Below are 21,047 nucleotides of genomic sequence, written 5' to 3' on the forward strand. Positions count from 1 at the left end.
TTTGTAGATGTCGGGAACAGCGGGAGGCAGTATGCAGGTAAAAAGGTGTCTAATGCTTAAACCAAAAATAAACAAAAGGTGAGTGCCCCTAAGAAAAGGCATTGAAGATTAGGGAAGTACGGAGCCCCTAAAGGGACATGGGGGAAAACATTTTTTTATCATTTTTATTTATTTTTTTATTTTTTTAGACATGTCTCTCGTCCGCACTAGAAACTATCTTGTGCGCACGAGATACTTTTTATAAAGTTGTAAAAAGAACATTTTAATTATTAGTATTTTTATTTTTTTTTGGACATGTATCTCATGCGCACGAGATACATGTCTAAAAAAATTTAAAAAAAAAAAATTATAATTTAAAAAAAAATTTTTTTTTATAACTTTATAAAAAGTTTCTCGTGCGCATGAGATACATGTCTAAAAAAATTAAATAAATAAAAATTAAATTATACAAAAAATTTTTTCCCCCATTTCCTTTTAGGGGCTCCGTAGGGAAGGCTATGCAGACCAAAGCTAAAACAGAACTGGCTACAAAGTAAACAAAAACAGAATGCTGGACGACAGCAAAGACTTACTGTTGAGCAAAGACAGCGTCCACAATGTACATCCGAACATGACATGACAATCAACAATGTCCCCAAGAAAGATAAAAACAACTGGAATATTCTTGATTGATAAAACAAAGTAGATGCAGGAAATATCGCTCAAAGGAAGACATAAAACTGCGACAGGAAAATACCAAAAAAAGAGAAAAAGCCACCAAAGTAGGAGTGCAAGACAACAACTAAAACACTACACACAGGAAAACAGCAAAAAACTCCAAATAAGTCATGGCGTGATGTGACAGGTGGTGACAGTACACCTACTTTGAGACAAGAGCTACAGTTATGCATGCTTGGTTATGGTTTTAAGTCATATCCAACAATTGCGACAACAACTTTTCACTGCTGCTGAGTTTCAGTTTTTCATGATTTCTGCTGGTGGTGTGCCTCCGCATTTTTTCTATTAAAAAAATGTGCCTTGACTCAAAAAAGGTTGAAAAACACAGAATAGTGGACAAAATATGGAATCAATTCAAAATCAAAATCAATTCTGAGCAAAAATACATGAAAAACAAAAAACACTACAACACACCAGTAGTACGCCACCTCTGGCTTTTGTAACAGCTTGCAGTCCCTGAGGCAAGGACTGAACAAGTGATAAACATTACTCTTTATTAATCTTGCTTTAACGTTGCGTAATTACTGTTGTCAGATCAGTTTTGCAGGTTGGAGCCATTTTCTTCAATTTTCACTAGGGATTTTATTGGGACTGAGATCAGGAGTATTTGCAGGCCATGACATTGACCTGATGTGTCTTTCTTCAAAGAAAGGTTTTTTTTACTGTTTTTGTTCCATGGCAAGATGTGTTATCAATCTCAAAAAATGATGTCATCATCCTCAAACATCCGTTCGATTGATGGAATAAGAAAAGTGTCCAAAATGTAAACTTGTGGATTTATTGAAGATGTAATGACAGCCATCGGTTGGTAGAGTGGCCGTGCCAGCAACTTAAAGGTTCCAGGTTCGATCCCCGCTTCCGCCATCCTAGTCACCGCCGTTGTGTCCTTGGGCAAGACACTATACCCACCTGCTCCCAGTGCCACCCACACTGGTTTAAATGTAACTTAGATTAGATTAGAAACATTTCCCTTGTGGATCATTAAAGTTTGTCTAAGTCTAAGTCTAAGATATTGGGTTTCACTATGTAAAGCGCTTTGAGTCACTAGAGAAAAAGCGCTGTATAAATATAATTCACTTCACTTCATCTCCCCAGTGCCATAATGTGACACGCAGCCCCATATCATCAATGACTTTGGAAATATGCATGTTTTCTTCAGGCAGTCGTCTTCATAAATGTCATTGGAAAAGTTCCAGCATCATCACCTTGCTCAATGCAGATTCATGATACATCACTAAACATGACTTTCATCCAGTCATCCGTAGTCCTCCATTGCTTTTCCTTGGTTTTTTTCTGTTTAGTTGTTAATGAAGGCTTTCATTCGGCTTTTAAATCCTATTTCTTTCAGGCGGTTCCTTACAGTTCGGTCACAGACTGTGACTCCAGTTTCAGCCCATTTGTTCTTCATTTGTTTTACTTTTTTGTTTTCAAAACATATTGCTTTGAGTTTTCTGTCTTGACACTTTGATGTTTTCCTTGGTCTGCCTCACCTTGGTCTTGCCTTTTACAACCTTCCCATGTTGTATGTACTTGGTCCAGGTTTTAGACACAGCTGAACAATCAACATATTTTGCATCATTGCCTTGAAGGAGTTTAATAAACTTCTCCTTTGTTTCAATCCACATCTCCCGTGTTGGAGCCATGATTCATATCAATCCACTCCTTTTTAACTGCAGACTAATGAACCCAGATAAACCGATGCAAGTTTTAGCTTTAGAAATGTACATTTACTAAGTGATTCTATATCTTATTCCTCAGAATTGAGTGATTCCATATTGTTTTAACCATGCTTCATTTAAAAATGAAACTGTTACTGACTACCACAATTTATATTCCTCATTTTTTATAGTGTTTCTTAAAGGGGAACATTATCACCAGACCTATGTAAGCGTCAATATATACCTTGATGTTGCAGAAAAAAGACCATATATTTTTTTAACCGATTTTCGAACACTAAATGGGTTGTGACGTCACATCGGGAAGCAATCCGCCATTTTCTCAAACACCGAGTCAAATCAGCTCTGTTATTTTCCGTTTTTTCGAATGTTTTCTGTACCTTGGAGAGATCATGCCTCGTCGGTGTGTTGTCGGAGGGTGTAACAACACGAACAGGGACGGATTCAAGTTGCACCAGTGGCCCAAAGATGCGAAAGTGGCAAGAAATTGGACATTTGTTCCGCACACTTTACCGACGAAAGCTATGCTACGACAGAGATGGCAAGAATGTGTGGATATCCTGCGACACTCAAAGCAGATGCATTTCCAACGATAAAGTCAAAGAAATCTGCCGCCAGACCCCCATTGAATCTGCCGGAGTGTGTGAGCAATTCAGGGACAAAGGACCTCGGTAGCACGGCAAGCAATGGCGGCAGTTTGTTCCCGCAGACGAGCGAGCTAAACCCCCTGGATGTCTTGGCTCACACCGTCCCTTATGCCACCGAAGATGATCAAGAGAAGAATATCGACCCTAGCTTCCCTGGCCTGCTGACATCAACTCCAAAACTGGACAGATCAGCTTTCAGGAAAAGAGAGCGGATGAGGGTATGTCTACAGAATATATTAATTGATTGGGCTGTCTGCTCTCTCAAAATGCATGTTGTTGCCAAATGTATTTCATATGCTGTAAACCTAGTTCATAGTTGTTAGTTTCCTTTAATGCCAAACAAACACATACCAATCGTTGGTTAGAAGGCGATCGCCGAATTCGTCTTCGCTTTCTCCCGTGTCGCTGGCTGTCGTGTCGTTTTCGTCGGTTTCGCTTGCATACGGTTCAAACCGATATGGCTCAATAGCTTCAGTGTCTTCTTCAATTTCGTTTTTGCTACCTGCCTCCACACTACAACCATCCGTTTCAATACATGCGTAATCTGTTGAATCGCTTAAGCCGCTGAAATCCGAGTCTGAATCCGAGCTAATGTCGCTATAGCTTGCTGTTCTATCCGCCATGTTTGTTTGTATTGGCATCACTGTGTGACGTCACAGGAAAATGGACGGGTGTATATAACGATGGTTAAAATCAGGCACTTTGAAGCTTTTTTTAGGGATATTGCGTGATAGGTAAAATTTTGAAAAAAACTTCGAAAAATAAAATAAGCCACTGGGAACTGATTTTTAATGGTTTTAACCCTTCTGAAATTGTGATAATGTTCCCCTTTAAAGCAGAAAGTTGCCATTAGAAATGACTATGGTTTTGAGTCAATTTTTTCTATGGAATCAAACAACTGAATGAACATCCTCCAATTCTGGTGATTCCATCATTTTTCAGGGGTTACAACATGAGTTGACTATTGCTGCTGCAGTTTATTTAATGGCATTCTGTAATGTATCAACTACACAATCGGTCTCAATATTAACCTTCAAGGAGAAGACATCAGTCACAAAAGCCATTAACTGTAACATTCTCACGATTAATCTGCAAAAGCACTGTGGTGCATTCATGGTTTTGGAGAGATAAACGTGTACTTGTTAAGTGTGTGACAACTTCCTTTCCAAATGGCTGCCATTAAGATCAAGAGAAAGCCTTGCGGTAAAGTGGTGGGAATTTCATATCGGGAGTCGAGCCAAAAAAAACAGCTCCCTTCGTCCTCTTAATGGCTCCTCGGATATTCCTTGTTATTAAAATAAGTGTGAAACTAATTTCCAGTGTAAAAATAAATACGGTAAATTCCGGACTACAAGCCAATACTTTTTTCCTGCACTTTGAACCTTTCGGCTTCTAAAACGGTGCGGCTAATTTATGGATTTTTCTTCGCTAACGGCCATAATGCAAATATTTTTCAGTAAACACAGACAGAGACATTGAAAAGGTGTGTTGTGGTTTGTGCCATGATGCCATCTTTTAGACGGGTTAGCTCACAGCAGGTGAACCTCTACAGAATTTATTTAGAGCCTTTCTTTACTTACGCTGGTGTTTTGAGTCAATTTCTTTGTTGGCATTGAACATTGCAACAGTACCTCGAAGTACCGTATTTTCCGGACCATAGGGCGCACCGGATTATAAGGTGCACTGCCGACGAATGGTCTATTTTCGATCTTTTTCCATATATAAGGCGCACCGGATTATAAGGCGCATTAAAGGAGTCATATTACCGTATTTATATTTTTTTCTAAATGTAAAACACTTCCTTGTAGTCTACATCACATGTAATGATGGTTCTTTGGTCAAAATGTTGCATAGATGATGTTTTACAGATCATCTTCAAGCCGCTTTCTGACAGTCGCTTTAGGATGCGCCGTTTTGTGGGCGGTCTTATTTACGTGGCTCAACTTCGGCAGCGTCTTCTCCCCGCCATCTTTGTTGTAGCGGTGTAGCGTGCAAGGACGGGAGTGGAAGAAGTGTCAAAAGATGGAGCTAACTGTTTTAATGACATTCAGACTTTACTTAAATCAACAACAGAGCAGCATCTCCTCATCCGTGGCTCACTAGTGCAACAACAACGCTGTAAATGTGTCCCGAGAAAAACCGTCAGACCGGAACTCTGTAATAACTAAAGTTCCTTGGGTGAATAATGTAAACTCACTACACTGGTATGTTTTAGCGCTTTCGTGGCGAGTTTACCGACAGATATAAGTAAGAACTTTACACTACTTTATATTAGAAATGGCAACAGCGGAGGATGAATGTCACATAACAAGAAGATAGAGAAAAAGAAGAACCTTATAGACTACGGTGTTGGCACGGACCACAAAGGCGGACTCGCGCAATTTTTCAGGACTTATGCAGATCTCAAATACAGATCAGCAGGTACCAAAAGGTAAGAAAAGTTGCTTCTGCATAATATTGCGAAACAAAACGCTAGATAACATGTCTTACCTTATACACACACCATAATAATACTCGTATGTTGAAGCACAGTACAATCCATCAGGCGGTGCGGCTTCATATCTTGTGTATTATGTATATGGCTTGATGTACTAAAACATTGAATAGATTTTTGTTTCATCTGACACCACATGGACAAAGATAAGACCTTCTGGAGGAAAGTTCTGTGGTCAGATGAAACAAAAATTGAGCTGTTTGGCCACAATACCCAGCAATATGTTTGGAGGAGAAAAGGTGAGGCTTTTCATCCCAGGAACACCACACCTACCGTCAAGCATGGTGGTGGTAGTGTTATGCTCTGGGCCTGTTTTGCTGCCAATGGAGAGTAAATGGGACAATTAAAAAGGAGGATTACCTCCAAATTCTTCAGGACAACCTAAAATCATCAGCCCGGAGGTTGGGTCTTGGGCACAGTTGGGTGTTCCAACAGGAAAATGACCCCAAACACACATCAAAAGTGGTAAAGGAATGGCTAAATCAGGCTAGAGTGAAGGTTTTAGAATGGCCTTCCCAAAGTCCTGACTTAAACGTGTGGACAATGCTGAAGAAACAAGTCCATGTCAGAAAACCAACACATTTAGCTGAACTGCACCAATTTTGTCAAAAGGAGTGGTCAACAATTCAACCAGAAGCTTGTGGATGGCTACCAAAAGCGCCTTATTGCAGTGAAACTTGCCAAGGGACATGTAATCTAATATTAACATTGCTGTATGTATACTTAAGACCCAGCAGATTTGCTCACATTTTCAGTAGACCCATAATAAATTCAAAAAAGAATCCAACTTCAAAAATGTGGTTTGTGACCAATAAGTATGTGCTCCAATCACTCTATCACAAAAAAAAAAGAGTTGTAGAAATTATTGGAAACTCAAGACAGCCATGACATTATGTTCTTTACAAGTGTATGTAAACTTTTGACCACGACTGTATATACTGTATATAAAACCCAAATGTTCTTGTAATCAGACAATTATTTCAGTATATTATATGGAATTAGATGGTATTTTCCATCTAATATACTGAAAATAACGGACTGTCTAATTGGGGCAGTCCGCTCCCTGTACGATCAGTGTCAGAGCTTGGTCCGCATTGCCTGCAGTGAGTCGGACACGTTTCCAGTGAGGGTTGGACTCCGCCAAGGCTGCCCTTTGTCACCGATTCTGTTCATAACTTTTATGGACAAAATTTCTAGGCGCAGTCAGGGCATTGAGGGGATCTGGTTTGGTGGCTGCAGGATTAGGTATCTGCCGAGTGTGAAGCGACTGGGATGAGAATCAGCACCTCCAAGTCCGAGTCCATGGTTCTCGCCCGGAAAAGGGTGGAGTGCCATCTCCGGGTTGGGGAGGAGATCTTGCCCCAAGTGGAGGAGTTCAAGTACCTCGGAGTCTTGTTCACAAGTGAGGGAAGAGTGGATCGTGAGGTCGACAGGCGGCGTCTTCAATAATGCAGACGCTGTATCGATCCGTTCTGGTGAAGAAGGAGCTGAGCCGGAAGGCAAAGCTCTCAATTTACCGGTCGATCTACGTTCCCATCCTCACCTATGGTCATGAGCTTTGGGTTATGACCAAAAGGACAAGATCACGGGTACAAGCGGCCGAAATGAGTTTCCTCCGCCGGGTGGTGGGGCTCTCCCTTAGAGATAGGGTGAGAAGCTCTGCCATCCGGGGGGAGCTCAAACTAAAGCCGCTGCTCCTCCACATCGAGAGGAGCCAGATGAGGTGGTTCGGGCATCTGGTCAGGATGCCACCCGATCGCCTCCCTAGGGAGGTGTTTCGGGCACGTCCGACCGGCAGGAGGCCACGGGGAAGACCCAGGACACGTTGGGAAGACTATGTCTCCCGGCTGGCCTGGGAACGCCTCTGGATCCCCCGGGAGGAGCTGGACGAAATGGTTGGGGAGAGGGAAGCCTGGGCTTCCCTGCTTAGGCTGCTGCCCCCGCGAACCGACCGGATAAGCGGAAGAAGATGGATATACTGAAAATATGGTCTGATTACAAGAACATGTGAAAAAGTACTATGGTTGGACTAGGAAAATTAACATGGAAGCCAATAAAACATCCAGCATCAAGTTATGGCGTCTACCTTTGAGTGTTTTCCGTGTATATTCCAACAAGACTCTGGAAAAGTACACACTCAACTTGCACCCCTGCAGTCCTGATCGGTCCGATCACTAAACCTCAGTGTCTGATGCATTGTCACTGAACATGCGTTGGTCTTGTCAGTAGCTGATCATTAGCAGATATGTATGTGAATAATGACAGACGAGCAAGCGTGACGTGAATGAAATAGTGCTAATCGTAACTACAAAAACAACCATTAGTCACATATGCTCATTTAGTGGGATTATTCATAAATGCAATGGGAATTTGCACTTCAAAAACATTTCCATAGATGCTGCCAAAGTAGTGGTTGGGAGAGTTTTTAAAGAGAGACAAAGCCGATCAAAACCATGTGGATGCCGTCACTTTGCATCACACTACCCCTTTATTTTAGGGTCCCATAGTCATTTTTTAAGACCTGCTGAGAACATCGATTTGCAAATAAGAGGAAATAAACATGTATTCCGAAATATAATTCTCAGGAAGGTGTCATCCTGTCTGACTGACCTGAAATAGGACACGTCTCATGTCGGAGTCTCAGTATAAATGTCCCAGGATGTGCGGTGTGGTTACAACTCTTAGGCTTACGGACATTTCAGGTTGTCAGTTGTGGGGTGAACAAGTGCACTGCAAAAAGTCAGTGTTCAAAAACAAGAAAAAAATAATACAAAAATTAAGGGTATTTTATTTGAACTGAGCAAAATTATCTGCCAATAGAACAAGAAAATTTGGCTTGTCGAGACTTTCCAAAACAAGTCAAATTAGCTAACCTCAATGAACCCCAAAATACCTTAAAATACGTATATTCTCACTAATAACAAGTGCACTTTTCTTGGTAGAAAAAAATGAGGCCTTTTTGCTCAATATGTTGAAAAATATTCTTAAATTAAGCAAATGCTAGTGCCATTATCTTGACATAATGATATACGCTCAGCATCATGATTTATTTTTTTTTCATGCTTGAAATAAGAAATTATTACTTTAAAAAAGTAGTTTTATACTCGTAAGTGTTAATGACACAGCTTTGCAACAGTTGATATTCTAGTCTCAAGCATGTTTTACTCAATATAGGTCATCAAATCTCAGCGACAAGCTGTAATATCTTACTGAGATCATTTAGGACCAAAACCCTTAAAACAAGTAAAACACTCTAACATAAAATCTGCTTAGTGAGAAGAATTATCTTATCAGACAGAAAATAAGCAAATATCACCCTTATTTGAGATATTTCATCTTATAAGGAGAATCTAGTAGCTCCTGAATGGTCTTCTTTGTCAGCCTCATTAGTGACATTGCAGTTAAACTCCAAGTTAAACATTTTCCGTGTCTTTAAGTTATATTACATTTTGAATGAAGTCTACTGGTTTAATTATTGTATTGCAAATAGTTATTTCGGTATCATTGAATTTTTGTGTGTGTTGGTATCGACTTGAAATCAAAGTATCCATACTTTTGACCACCCTACTTACATTATGTGGAAACCACCAAATATATCAATAGACTCAACTGAATACATCCAAACGATCGGGAAGAATGTTGACCAATAGTCTCTCGTTCAGTATTTTCTTAACCATAGGGACCATTGTTTCTCAGTGTGGGCCGCAGCGGTGCTCAGTTGTAAAACGCTTTTTTCACCACTTGTGGCAGTAATGACAACATCAAACAAAGAAGCAGTCTGGAGCTAAGCTCCTAGAAGTTTCTTCAGCGCAAAAATTATGACTAAGGTGGTAAAGCTGTATTTCAATTTGCAATTACATTTTATTGACAGTTTATTTCAGGAAAATATATATTATTATTTATTATACGTTGTAGGCTATTTAATCCCTACAAGCCTGTTTCGAAACAGGCTTGCAGGGATGAAATAGCCTCTGTATTTGCTCCTGACGTAACGAATATTCCGCTCTACCCTGGTATTGAGCACTGTATAACGGATAAACCACAGAAACCTTGACTATATTATTATTTATTATTTATTTAGTTAGAACTTGTTTATTTTAGCACTGCTTTATTGCATGTAAATTAATTTTTCTTCACTTTTTATGGGTCCCTGGTTTTGTAGTATTTTTGCTTAGTATTTATTTTTGTAATCAGCCTAATCTAAGCCATGATAATAATATTTGTGATTAACACAGGCTTTCATATCATTTTACAAGGTGTATCCTGTTCAACTACAAAACCCAAAACCAGTGAAGTTGGCACATTGTGTAAATGGTAAAAAAAAAAAAACCAGAATACAATGATTTGCAAATTCTTTTCAACCTATATTCAATTGAATAGACTGCAAAGACAAGATAATTAATGTTCGAACTGGAAAACTTTCTTATGCCTGCAATATGTTTAAAAAAAGCTGGCACAAGTGGCAAAAAAGACTGACAAAGTTGAGGAATGCTCATCAAACACTTATTTGGAACATCCCACAGGTGAACAGGCTAATTGGGAACAGGTGGGTGCCATGGTTTGGTATAAAAGCAGCTTCCATGAATTGCTCAGTCATTCACAAACAAGGACGGGGCAAAGGTCACCACTTTGTCAACAAATGCGTGAGCAAATTGTTGAACAGTTTAAGAACAACATTTCTCAACGAGCTATTGCAAGGAATTTAGGGATTTCACCATCTGCGGTTTGTAATATCATCAAAAGGTTCAGAGAATCTGGAGAAATCACTGCACGTAAGCGATGATATTATGGACCTTTGATCCCTCAGGCGGTACCGCATCAAAAAGCGACATCAGTGTGTAAAGGACATCACCACATGGGCTCAGGAACACTTCAGAAAACCACTGTCAGTAACTACAGTTCGTCACTACTTCTGCAAGTTAAAACTCCACTATGCAAAGCGAAAGCCATTTATCAACAACACCCAGAAATGCCGCTGGCTTTGCTGGGCTCGAGCTCATCTAAGATGGACTGTTGCAAAGTGGAAAAGTGTTCTGTGGTCTGACAAGTCCACATTTCAAATTGTTTCTGGAAACTGTGGACGTTGTGTCCTCCGGAACAAAGAGGAAAAGAACCAAATCATTGTATTCTGTTTTTATTTTACGAATTACACAACGTGCCAACTTCACTGGTTTTGGGTTTTGTAGTTTATCAGGATACACCTTGTAAAATGGTTCTGTATAATTATTGAATACCAATAAAATCAGGAGTAAGATTACTAATTTAATATTTGAGTGGGTCCCTGAACTAAGGATGTCCGATAATATCGGACTGCCAATATTATCGATCAATAAATGCTTTAAAATGTAATATCGGAAATTATCGGTATCGGTTTCAAAAAGTAATATTTATGACATTTTAAAACGCCTCTGTGTACACGGACGTAGGGAGAAGTACAGAGCGCCAATTAACTTTAAAGGCACTGCCTTTGCGTGCCGGCCCAGTCACATAATATCTACGGCTTTTCACACACACAAGTGAATGCAAAGCATACTTGGTCAGGTCAAACTGAGAGTGGCCGTATAAACAACTTTAACACTGTTACAAATATGCGCCACGCTGTGAACCCACACCAAACAAGAATGACAAACACATTTCGGGAGAACATCCGCACCGTAACACAACAGAACAAATACCCAGAACCCCTTGCAGCACTAACTCTTCCGGGACGCTACAATATACACCCCCCGCTACCTCCTACCGCCCGCCCCCCACCTCAACCCCGCCCACCAATAATGCACTTTGTGACTTCAATAATAAATATGGCAGTGCCATGTTGGTATTTTTTTCCATAACTTGAGTTGATTTATTTTGGAAAACCTTGTTACATTGTTTAATGCATCACAACAAAATTAGGCATAATAATGAGTTAATTCCACGACTGTATATATCGGTATCGGTTGATATTGGTATCGGTAGTTAAGAGTTGGACAATATCGGAATATCGGATATCGGCAAGAAAGCCATTATCGGACATCTCTACCCCGAACCTCTCTGTAGTGGAAAAGTTGTGCCCCGAGGTCAAAAAGGTTAAGAACCCCTGCTATAGTTGAAGAAAAGAAAAGCATTCAGTATGTACGCATATAGCTGCAAATTAAATCTCATGTTGAAATCATTTGGATGAAATAGAATAAGAGAACGTGAGAGGCGATTACAAGGTTTTGTTCATAACTGGATTTCTTTCAACCGCTCGCTGAGAAAGAGTCGAGCAAAACTGTTCCTTTGTATGATGACTTTTGCAGAAGGCAACATAAATCTGTCTTAGGAAGCCAGGGAAGGAAAAACACGAGTGAGTTGTCACCAAAGTGGATTGCAACCGTCAGACGTGTGAACGGGAAACTCGCAGGCACTGATCCGGTTTTGTCACTCGGGCGTGTGAAAAAGCAAAGAGTCCAAGCGCACACAGCGGACATCTGCCTCCAACAAACGACACGTGCCTGTGACATGAGGTAGCGAGGCCCAGGAGTCAGTGTGTGTCTTTGATAGCAAACAAGTGGCCTCGGGTCATCCTCTCCTAACGAGTTTTGCATTATTGATGAGTAAGAGGAAGAACATGCGCCGATGGGGCAGACAAGATGGAGGGTCAGATATGACACATCTAAAGCCATCTGGTGTTTGGGGGGTTACAGACCCAAGTCTGTTAGCAAGAAACCTCCGTTTTGAACCCCGCTCCCACTTGTCGACTTTGTTTGACATTTTGGAACTGATTATTCACGGAGACCGAGGTACCGCAATACTACAGTCATACTTGCCAACCCTCCCGATTTTCAGTGCCCCTACCGAAAATCTCCCGGGGCAACCATTCTCCCGAATTTCTCCCGATTTCCACCCGGACAGCAATATTGGGGGCGTGCCTTAAAGGCACTGCCTTTAGCGTCCTCTCTCACCTGAAACCTTCACCCCTTAACAGCCGCATGCTGTCCAGGCGTCCGCTTTTCCTCCACATAAACAGCGTGCCAGCCCAGTCACATAACAATTAGAGATGTCCGATAAATGCTTTAAAATGTAATATCGGAAATTATCGGTATCGGTTTTTTTATTATCGGTATCGGGTTTTTTTGGGTTTTTTTATTAAATCAACACAAAAAACACAAGATACACTTACAATTAGTGCACCAACCCAAAAAACTTCCCTCCCCCATTATACCCTATAATCACTCATTCACACAAAAGTAGAGATGTTCGATAAATGCGTTAAAATGCAATATCGGAAATTATCGGTATCGGGTTTTTTTTATTATCGGTATCGTTTTTGTTTTGTTTTTTGTTTTGTTTATTAAATCAACATAAAAAACACAAGATACACTTACAATTAGTACACCAAGCCAAAAAACCTTCCTCCCCCATTTACACTCTCTCACACAAAAGGGTTGTTTCTTTCTGTTATTAATATTCTGGTTCCTACATTATATATCAATATATATCGATACAGTCTGCAAGGGATACAGTCCGTAAGCTCACATGATTGTGCGTGCTGCTGGTCCACTAATAGTACTAACCTTTAACAGTTAATTTGACTCATTTTCATTAATTACGAGTTTCTATGTAACTGTTAATATATATTTTTTTACTTTCTTTTTTATTCAAGGAAATGTTTTTAATTTATATATCTTATTTTATTTTTTTTTTTTAAAAAGTACCTTATCTTCACCATACCTGGTTGTCCAAATTAGGCATAATATTGAGTTAATTCCACGACTGCATATATCGGTTGATATCGGTATCGGTCGATATCGGTATCGGTAATTAAAGAGTTGGATAATATCGGAATATCGGATATCGACAAAAAGCTATTATCGGACATCCCTACACAAAAGGGTTGTTCTTTCTGTTATTAATATTCTGGTTCCTACATTATATATCAATATATATCAATACAGTCTGCAAGGGATACAGTCCGTAAGCACACATGATTGTGCGTGCTGCTGGTCCACTAATAGTACTAACCTTTAACAGTTAATTTTACTAATTTTCATTAATTACGAGTTTCTATGTAACTGTTTTTATATTGTTTTACTTTCTTTTTTATTCAAGAAAATGTTTATAATTTATTTATCTTATTTTATTTTATTATTATTTTTAAAAAGGACCTTATCTTCACCATACCTGGTTGTCCAAATTAGGCATAATAATGTGTTAATTCCACGACTGTATATATCGGTATCGGTTTATATCGGTATCGGTTGATATCGGTATCAGTAATTAAGAGTTGGACAATATCGGAATATCGGATATCGGCAAAAAAGCCATTATCGGACATCCCTAATAACAATGTAGCGTTGGACGGGTTTAACAATTGTCTTTACTCGAAGATGTCAAGAAATGCTGACACGTTATATGATCTTTTAACTGGATTAATGATAACGTTAATTTTGAGTTGAGTTTGAGTTTATTTTGAACATGCAAGCATACAACATGATACATCACAATTTCCAGTTTCTCTTTTCAACATGTTCGAAAAGGAGTAGGAAGAAGCAGAGCTTATTTAATCCTACCCCTTTTCTTTTACATAACAGTTGCCAAAACTTTAGTCCACTTCCTGTTTTTAATTTATTCACAATATACTCCATAAGTAATCACAATAAAAATAAATAAATAAATAATTATTGGATAAGTAAGTTATATTTCATACGATGAGATAAGTAAGATTATTTTGAGAGTGAAAGAATGGATGAATTAAATAAATTCAGAATGTTTATCATGGTTCTTCTTCTTTGTACTTTGTAAACACTTTAAGTTTGAAGAGTTTCTTGAATTTTGAGCACACATACACAGCCACACAGGTCACACTGAGGGTGGCCGTGTAAACAACTTTAACACTGTTACAAATATGCGCCACACTGTGAACCCACACCAAACAAGATTGCCAAACACATTTCGGGAGAACATCCGCACCGTAACACAACAGAACAAATACCCAGAACCCCTTGCAGCACTAACTCTTCCGGGACGCTACAATAACATGCATGGCTTTTGGAGCTCAGTGCACAACTGCACACACAACAAGAAGGAGACGAAACAGAAGAACGAAGAAGAGACATGGCGACGACGAGTAAGAAGAAGAAATACGCTTGCAAGTTCCAAAATGATTGGAAAAAATAATTTCATTTCATCCAGGACAGCTCAAAGGGGAAGGGGTATGCTGCCATTCCCCCCAACACCCCCCGCCGCCCCCCATCTCCCGAATTCGGAGGTCTCAAGGTTGGCAAGTATGACTACAGTATGTAACAAAATCCAGCTTTCCTAACCACCAGGGGCGTGTCACCATTTGCTAGACCCCCATACACACAACTCCTGAAGGGCTTCCCACCCTAAACCCACCGCCGTCACCATACACACACTTGGGTTATTTACATGCATTAAAAAACAAATTGTTGGTTGAAACCAGATTTTTAAACCACATGTAAACACCTTAATTAGGTTTTGGACTTTTTAAAGATGGATTAAACAAATATAAAATGTAATAAGTAATTGATAGGTTTTTATTTTTTTTACAAAAAGATGCCAACAAATTCAGTATGAAGTGGTCCGAATATGAATCACATAATCTGTCATTATTCGCTGAAATATGATAAAACATTTCCTTTACTTGAGTGTAAAGTAGAGGTTATCTAATGGGATTATCATCAGTGGATAATACAAATCATTAGGAGTTTTAAAAAAAATATTGAATTAATCGCAATTTTTATTTGTAACAATTTTTAATCGATTAAAATGTGTATATATATATATATATATATATATATATATATATATATATATACAGTACAGGCCAAAAGTTTGGACACACCTTCTCCTCATTCAATGCATTTTCTTTAGTTTCATGACTATTTACATTGTAGATTGTCACTGAGGGCATCAAAACTATAAATGAACACATGTGGAGTTATGTACTTAACAAAAAAAAGGTGAAATAACTGAAAACATGCTTTATTTTCTAATTTCTTCAAAATAGCCACCCTTTGCACTGATTACTGCTTTGAACACTCCTGGCATTCTCTTCATGAGCTTCAAGAGGTAGTCACCTGAAATGGTTTTCACTTCACATGTGTGCTTGAAGCTCATCATGAGAATGCCAAGAGTGTGCAAAACAGTAATCAGAGCAAAGGGTGGCTATTTTGAGGAAACTAGAATATAAAACATGTTTTCAGTTATTTCACCTTTTTTTGTTAAGTACATAACTCCACTTCATAGTTTTGATGCCTTCAGTGACAATCTACAATGTAAATAGTCATGAAAAGAAGGAAAACACATTGAATGAGAAGGTGTGGCCAAACGTTTGGCCTGTACTGTGTGTGTATGTATATATATATATATATATATATATATATATATATATATATTTTTTTTATTTTATTTTTTTTTATTTTTTTTTGGGTTGTACAGATTTATCTTAGAAAAGAGAAGTGTGGAATACTTCTCTTGCCTTATTTGTATTTGACTTTAATAAATGTTTGGGTAGAATGTTTTTTTTTTTTTAAACAAAACCAGTTTTCTTTTAAGTTATATATAAATGTATTACAGCTGTTTATCTATTTTATGGAGGAATGTAGTTAATCATAGAACTAGCATCCAACGTTATAAAAAAAAAAAAAGTATTGATTTTGAATCAAGAATCGTTTCGTTTACCCCCAAGAATTTAATCGAATCGTGTGGTGCTTAAAGATTCACAGCCCTAATAGTTATGATGTGTTTTTTTTTAATAATTTACATTATTTACATTTTTGAATATTTATTAAAAAAAATCTTTAAACTCTGCAAGGGCCCAGTGCCCCTTTAGTACAGCATCCCCACTTACGCCTCCACTTCAACACCCGTGCCAACCACTGTACATTTTTATAAGCAGAAAAGCTCAACAGTCAAACCAGAACCTTCAAAGTGCTCCTTGTGCCACATTTAACGGCCGGGAGACCCCACAGAGCAACCTCATAATCAAAGCTCCAGGCAAAGTCAAAGCAGAGACCCTCAATTTGCTACGAGTGAAGCTTTAGCAACTCATTGACCTGTTAAGAAGTTTACATAAGACTTTATAACACAACTGTTGACTCAGTACATATTCAATAATCCCTTTGCTTGTGTGCAAAATGTGTTATTTTTTTTCTACATTCATTACTTTTTTTACTCTTTTATTCAGTATTTTTAATAAGTTATGTTTACATTCTGGCCTGTTTATACTAGGGATGGTATGCTGCCAATTCCAATACTGATCACATGAATTAACTATAATGCATTTTTGGTGACGGTTTGACAATATCAACACAATATTTAAACTTGTTTCCTATCCCCTTTTATTACGTATAATTTCGCCTTGCATAGGAGAGTTTTAACTTGCACTTGCAGATGTAGCGACCAACTGTAGTTACTGACAGTGGGTTTCTGAAGTGTTCCTGAGTCCTGAGCTCATGTGGTGATATCCTTTACACACTGATGTCGCTTGTTGATGCAGTACAGCCTAAGGGATCGAAGGTCACGGGCTTAGCTGCTTACGTGCAGTGATTTCTCCAGATTCTCTGAACCCTTTGATGATATTACGGACCATAGATGGTGAAATCCCTAAATTCCTTGCAATAGCTGCTTGAGAAAGGTTTTTCTTAAACTGTTCAACAATTTGCTCACGCATTTGTTGACAAAGTGGTGACCCTCGCCCCATCCTTGTTTATGAATGAGCATTTCATGGAATCTACTTTTATACCCAATCATGGCACCCACCTGTTCCCAATTTGCCTGTTCACCTGTGGGATGTTCCAAATAAGTCTTTGATGAGCATTCCTCAACTTTACCAGTATTTATTGCCACATTTCGCAACTTTTTTGTCACGTGTTGCTGGCATCAAATTCTAAAGTTAATGATTATTTGCAAAAAAAAAAAGTTTATCAGTTTGAACATCAAATATGTTGTCTTTGTAGCATATTTAACTGAATATTGGTTGAAAAGGATTTGCAAATCATTGTATTCCGTTTATATTTACATCTAACACAATTTCCCAACTCATATGGAAACGGGGTTTGTACTTAATATACAAAGAAATGTAGTTTAAGTGCCGTAATGGAGGTGATTATTATTTTCTGCAGACACTTAACTAGCTTCCAGCCGCTTGACAGCATGGGGACTACAAATAAATTCAGTGTCAGCCAGATGTGATTGTATTACTGTAAAAACATTCTCCAGATGCCATTAACATCACTATTATACATCTTTATCATTTTATTTTGCAAGTAAATTGATGACTGCTGAACATAATCAAAAATCAATGAATGCTGTGACACAAAAAAAGGGTTGACTTAAATAAGCATCGCTTCCTGTACCTACTCCAATCCTAGTGACCAAAAACCCCTCCATATTCTCTACTGCTCGCTAGTGTTACCATATCTGAGTTATTGTGTGGAAATATAGGGAAATAACTACACAAGTACACTTCATTCATTAACGGTGTTACAAAAAAGATCAGTTAGAATAATACATAATGTTGGCTATAGAGAACATTCAAACCCTTCATTTATTGAATCAAACATACTGAAATTCCACAACATAGTGAATTTGCAAACAGCTAAAATTATACACAAACCTGCTACCCAAGAATATACAACAATTCTTCTCAACAAAAGAGGAGAAAGATAATCTTAGAGAAAAATGGAATTAAAAACATTTGTACGCACGTACAACACTTAAGACCTTCAGTATATCAGTTTGTGGAATTAAATGATTGAATGGATTAAGCAAAGAAATCAAACAATGTACTAATATGATCCACTTCAAAAAAACTCTTCAAACTTGTTTACAAAGTACAAAGAAGAAAAACCATGATAAACATTCTGAATTTATCTCATCCATCCATTCATTTTCAAGAGAATCTTACTCATCTCACCCTTTGAAATATAACTTACTTCACCAAGTATTATTTACAGTGTTGGGTTAGTTACTGAAAACCAGTAATTAGTTACAATTACTAGTTACTTTATTTCAAAAGTAACTCAGTTAATAACTCAGTTACTTACACAAAAAAGTAATGCGTTACTGTGAAAAGTAACTATTTAGTTACTTATATATATATGTATATTTATATATATATTTTTTTTTTAAGGCCCCCTTTAATGCTCTTTTAGCCTTTATTTCAGTACTGTTATTACACTGGAGAATAATACAATGTGTTGATCAACTTGACATGCATTTGCATCACTGAACTCTGCTAAGCAATGTGGTCTACGTACAACACACAAAGACAAAGATATGTTTCAAAGGGGCCAATTTATTTTGGGCCAGAACAAATTGACAAAACTATTTTAAATAGCTGCAACATAACATACATAAGTAACAAATAGCATAATAACAACATAGGTGTAAACCAAGGAAGGCACACACTACATACACAAAGCCTAACCAGGCGTTTTTTTCTCTCAAGGAATTCTGAAATATAATCATGTCTGAAGCCCAGAACACTCTACACATTTCCCCAGTTTTAGTTTAGAGATAAGAAGAGATTGGCCTGGCCCACGAGCATCCATCTTTATGTTTGTGAACTTTATAGTCTATACATTTAGAGTGATGTGATAATCAAACACTCTAGAAGTCTAAAATGAAAGAGCATATAAGAGCATTGACAGAGTGTGTGTACCTTCAGTACGCAGTGCCTTGTTAAAATCCAGCCGCTGTTGCTTAGGAGGTGAAGTGTGTCTCTCTTTACTAGCTTCGTCGAAGCATGTTGCTTTTGTAGCTGTTTCAGCAGATTTGAATTGCTAGTATAGGATCTTTGATCCAACACACAACTTAAATTTAACTAAAATGTTATTTTCTTTGTGGACGACAAAAGAAAAGTAGTGAGAATATCTCCATGTTAAGAAACTCGTCTTCGGGCTTCGCCATGATGTCTTGTTAGTAAACACAGACACGACCCCTCCCACACACACACACATACACACACACAGCGCGCGGCGCGCCTCTTCCTTGTCGCCTCTTCCGCAGCGCTCCAATAAAACACTCAGATCTTCTCAGTTTCTAGCCGATACTACATAAAAAATAACGTAAAATAACGCAGTAACGCATCATGTAGTAATGGTAACTGAGTTACTGAATGTAAAAAATGTGTTAGATTACTATTTACCGCCGTAAGTAATAGCGTTAGTCCCAACACTGATTATTTACTTATTTATGTGTATTTTTATTACTTATGGAGTATAGTGTGAATAAATTGAGAACAGGAAGTGAACAAAAGTTTTAGCAACTGCTCTGTAAAGGAAAAGGAGTAGGATTAAATAAGCTGTGCTTCTTCCTACTCCTTTTCGAACATGTTGAAAAGAGAAACTGGAAATTGTGATGTATCATGTTGTATGCATGCATGTTCCAAATAAACTCAAACTCAACTCAACTTTTCGGACATATTAACTAGAGATGTCCAATAATATCGGACTGCCGATATTATCGGCCGATAAATGCTTTAAAATGTAATATCGGAAATGATCAATATCGGTTTCAAAATTATCGGTATCGGTTTCAAAAAGTAAAATGTATTACTTTTTAAAACGCCGCTGTGTACGCTGATGTAGGGAGAAGTACAGAGCGCCAATAAACCTTAAAGGCACTGCCTTTGCGTGCCGGCCCAGTCACACAATATCCACGGCTTTTCACACACACAAGTGAATGCAAATCATACTTGGTCAACAGCCATACAGGTCACACTGAGGGTGGCCGTATAAACAACTTTAACACTGTTACAAATATGCGCCACACTGTGAACCCACACCAAACAAGAATGACAAACATATCGGGAGAACACCCGCACCGTAACACAACATAAACACAACAGAACAAATACCCAGAACCCCTTGCAGCACTAACTCTTCCGGGACGCTACAATATACACCCACCGCTACGCCCTACAACTCCCCCCCCACCTCAACACCCCCCAATCCCTCCCAACCCCGCCCATCTCAACCTCCTCATGCTCTCTCAGGGAGAGCATGTCCCAAATTCCAAGCTGCTGTTTTGAGGCATGTTGAAAAAAAATAATGCACTTTGTGACTTCAATAATGAATATGGCAGTGCCATGTTGGCATTTTTTTCCATAACTTGAGTTGATTTATTTTGGAAAACCTTGTTACATTGTTTAATGCATCCAGCGGAGCATCACAACAAAATTAGGCATAATAATGAGTTAATTCCACGACTGTAAATATCGGTATCGGTTGATATCGGAATCGGTAATTAAGAGTTGGACTATATCGGAATATCGGATATTGGCAAAAAAGCCATTATCGGACATCTCTAATTTTAAACCCTTATATCAAAACTTACCATACTGGCATCTTTCCCCTTGGAAGCCTTTCGGACAGTGGCAGATGTTATCTCCACTCTCTGCACATCGACCTCCATTAAAACACATATTGGCACTGCATACCCCTGAAATATAACGCAAAATAAACATATTTTAACAGTAGGAAATCTATAGTTGTGTATCGCCTTCCTGTCAAATACATGTCA

General features: G+C 38.4%; 1 protein-coding gene across 1 annotated transcript in view; it reads right to left on the reverse strand.

The window, feature by feature from the left end:
* Positions 1-21,047, reverse strand: part of egfem1 (EGF-like and EMI domain containing 1) — a 147,324-nt gene that overhangs the window by 119,299 nt on the left and 6,978 nt on the right. The window contains 1 exon segment of the mRNA XM_072911978.1: positions 20,862-20,966. Within this exon segment, the coding sequence (XP_072768079.1) occupies positions 20,862-20,966 (105 nt within the window).

The sequence above is a fragment of the Nerophis lumbriciformis genome, linkage group LG30 (genome assembly GCF_033978685.3).
Source record: "Nerophis lumbriciformis linkage group LG30, RoL_Nlum_v2.1, whole genome shotgun sequence".
NCBI classification, from domain to species: domain Eukaryota; kingdom Metazoa; phylum Chordata; class Actinopteri; order Syngnathiformes; family Syngnathidae; genus Nerophis; species Nerophis lumbriciformis.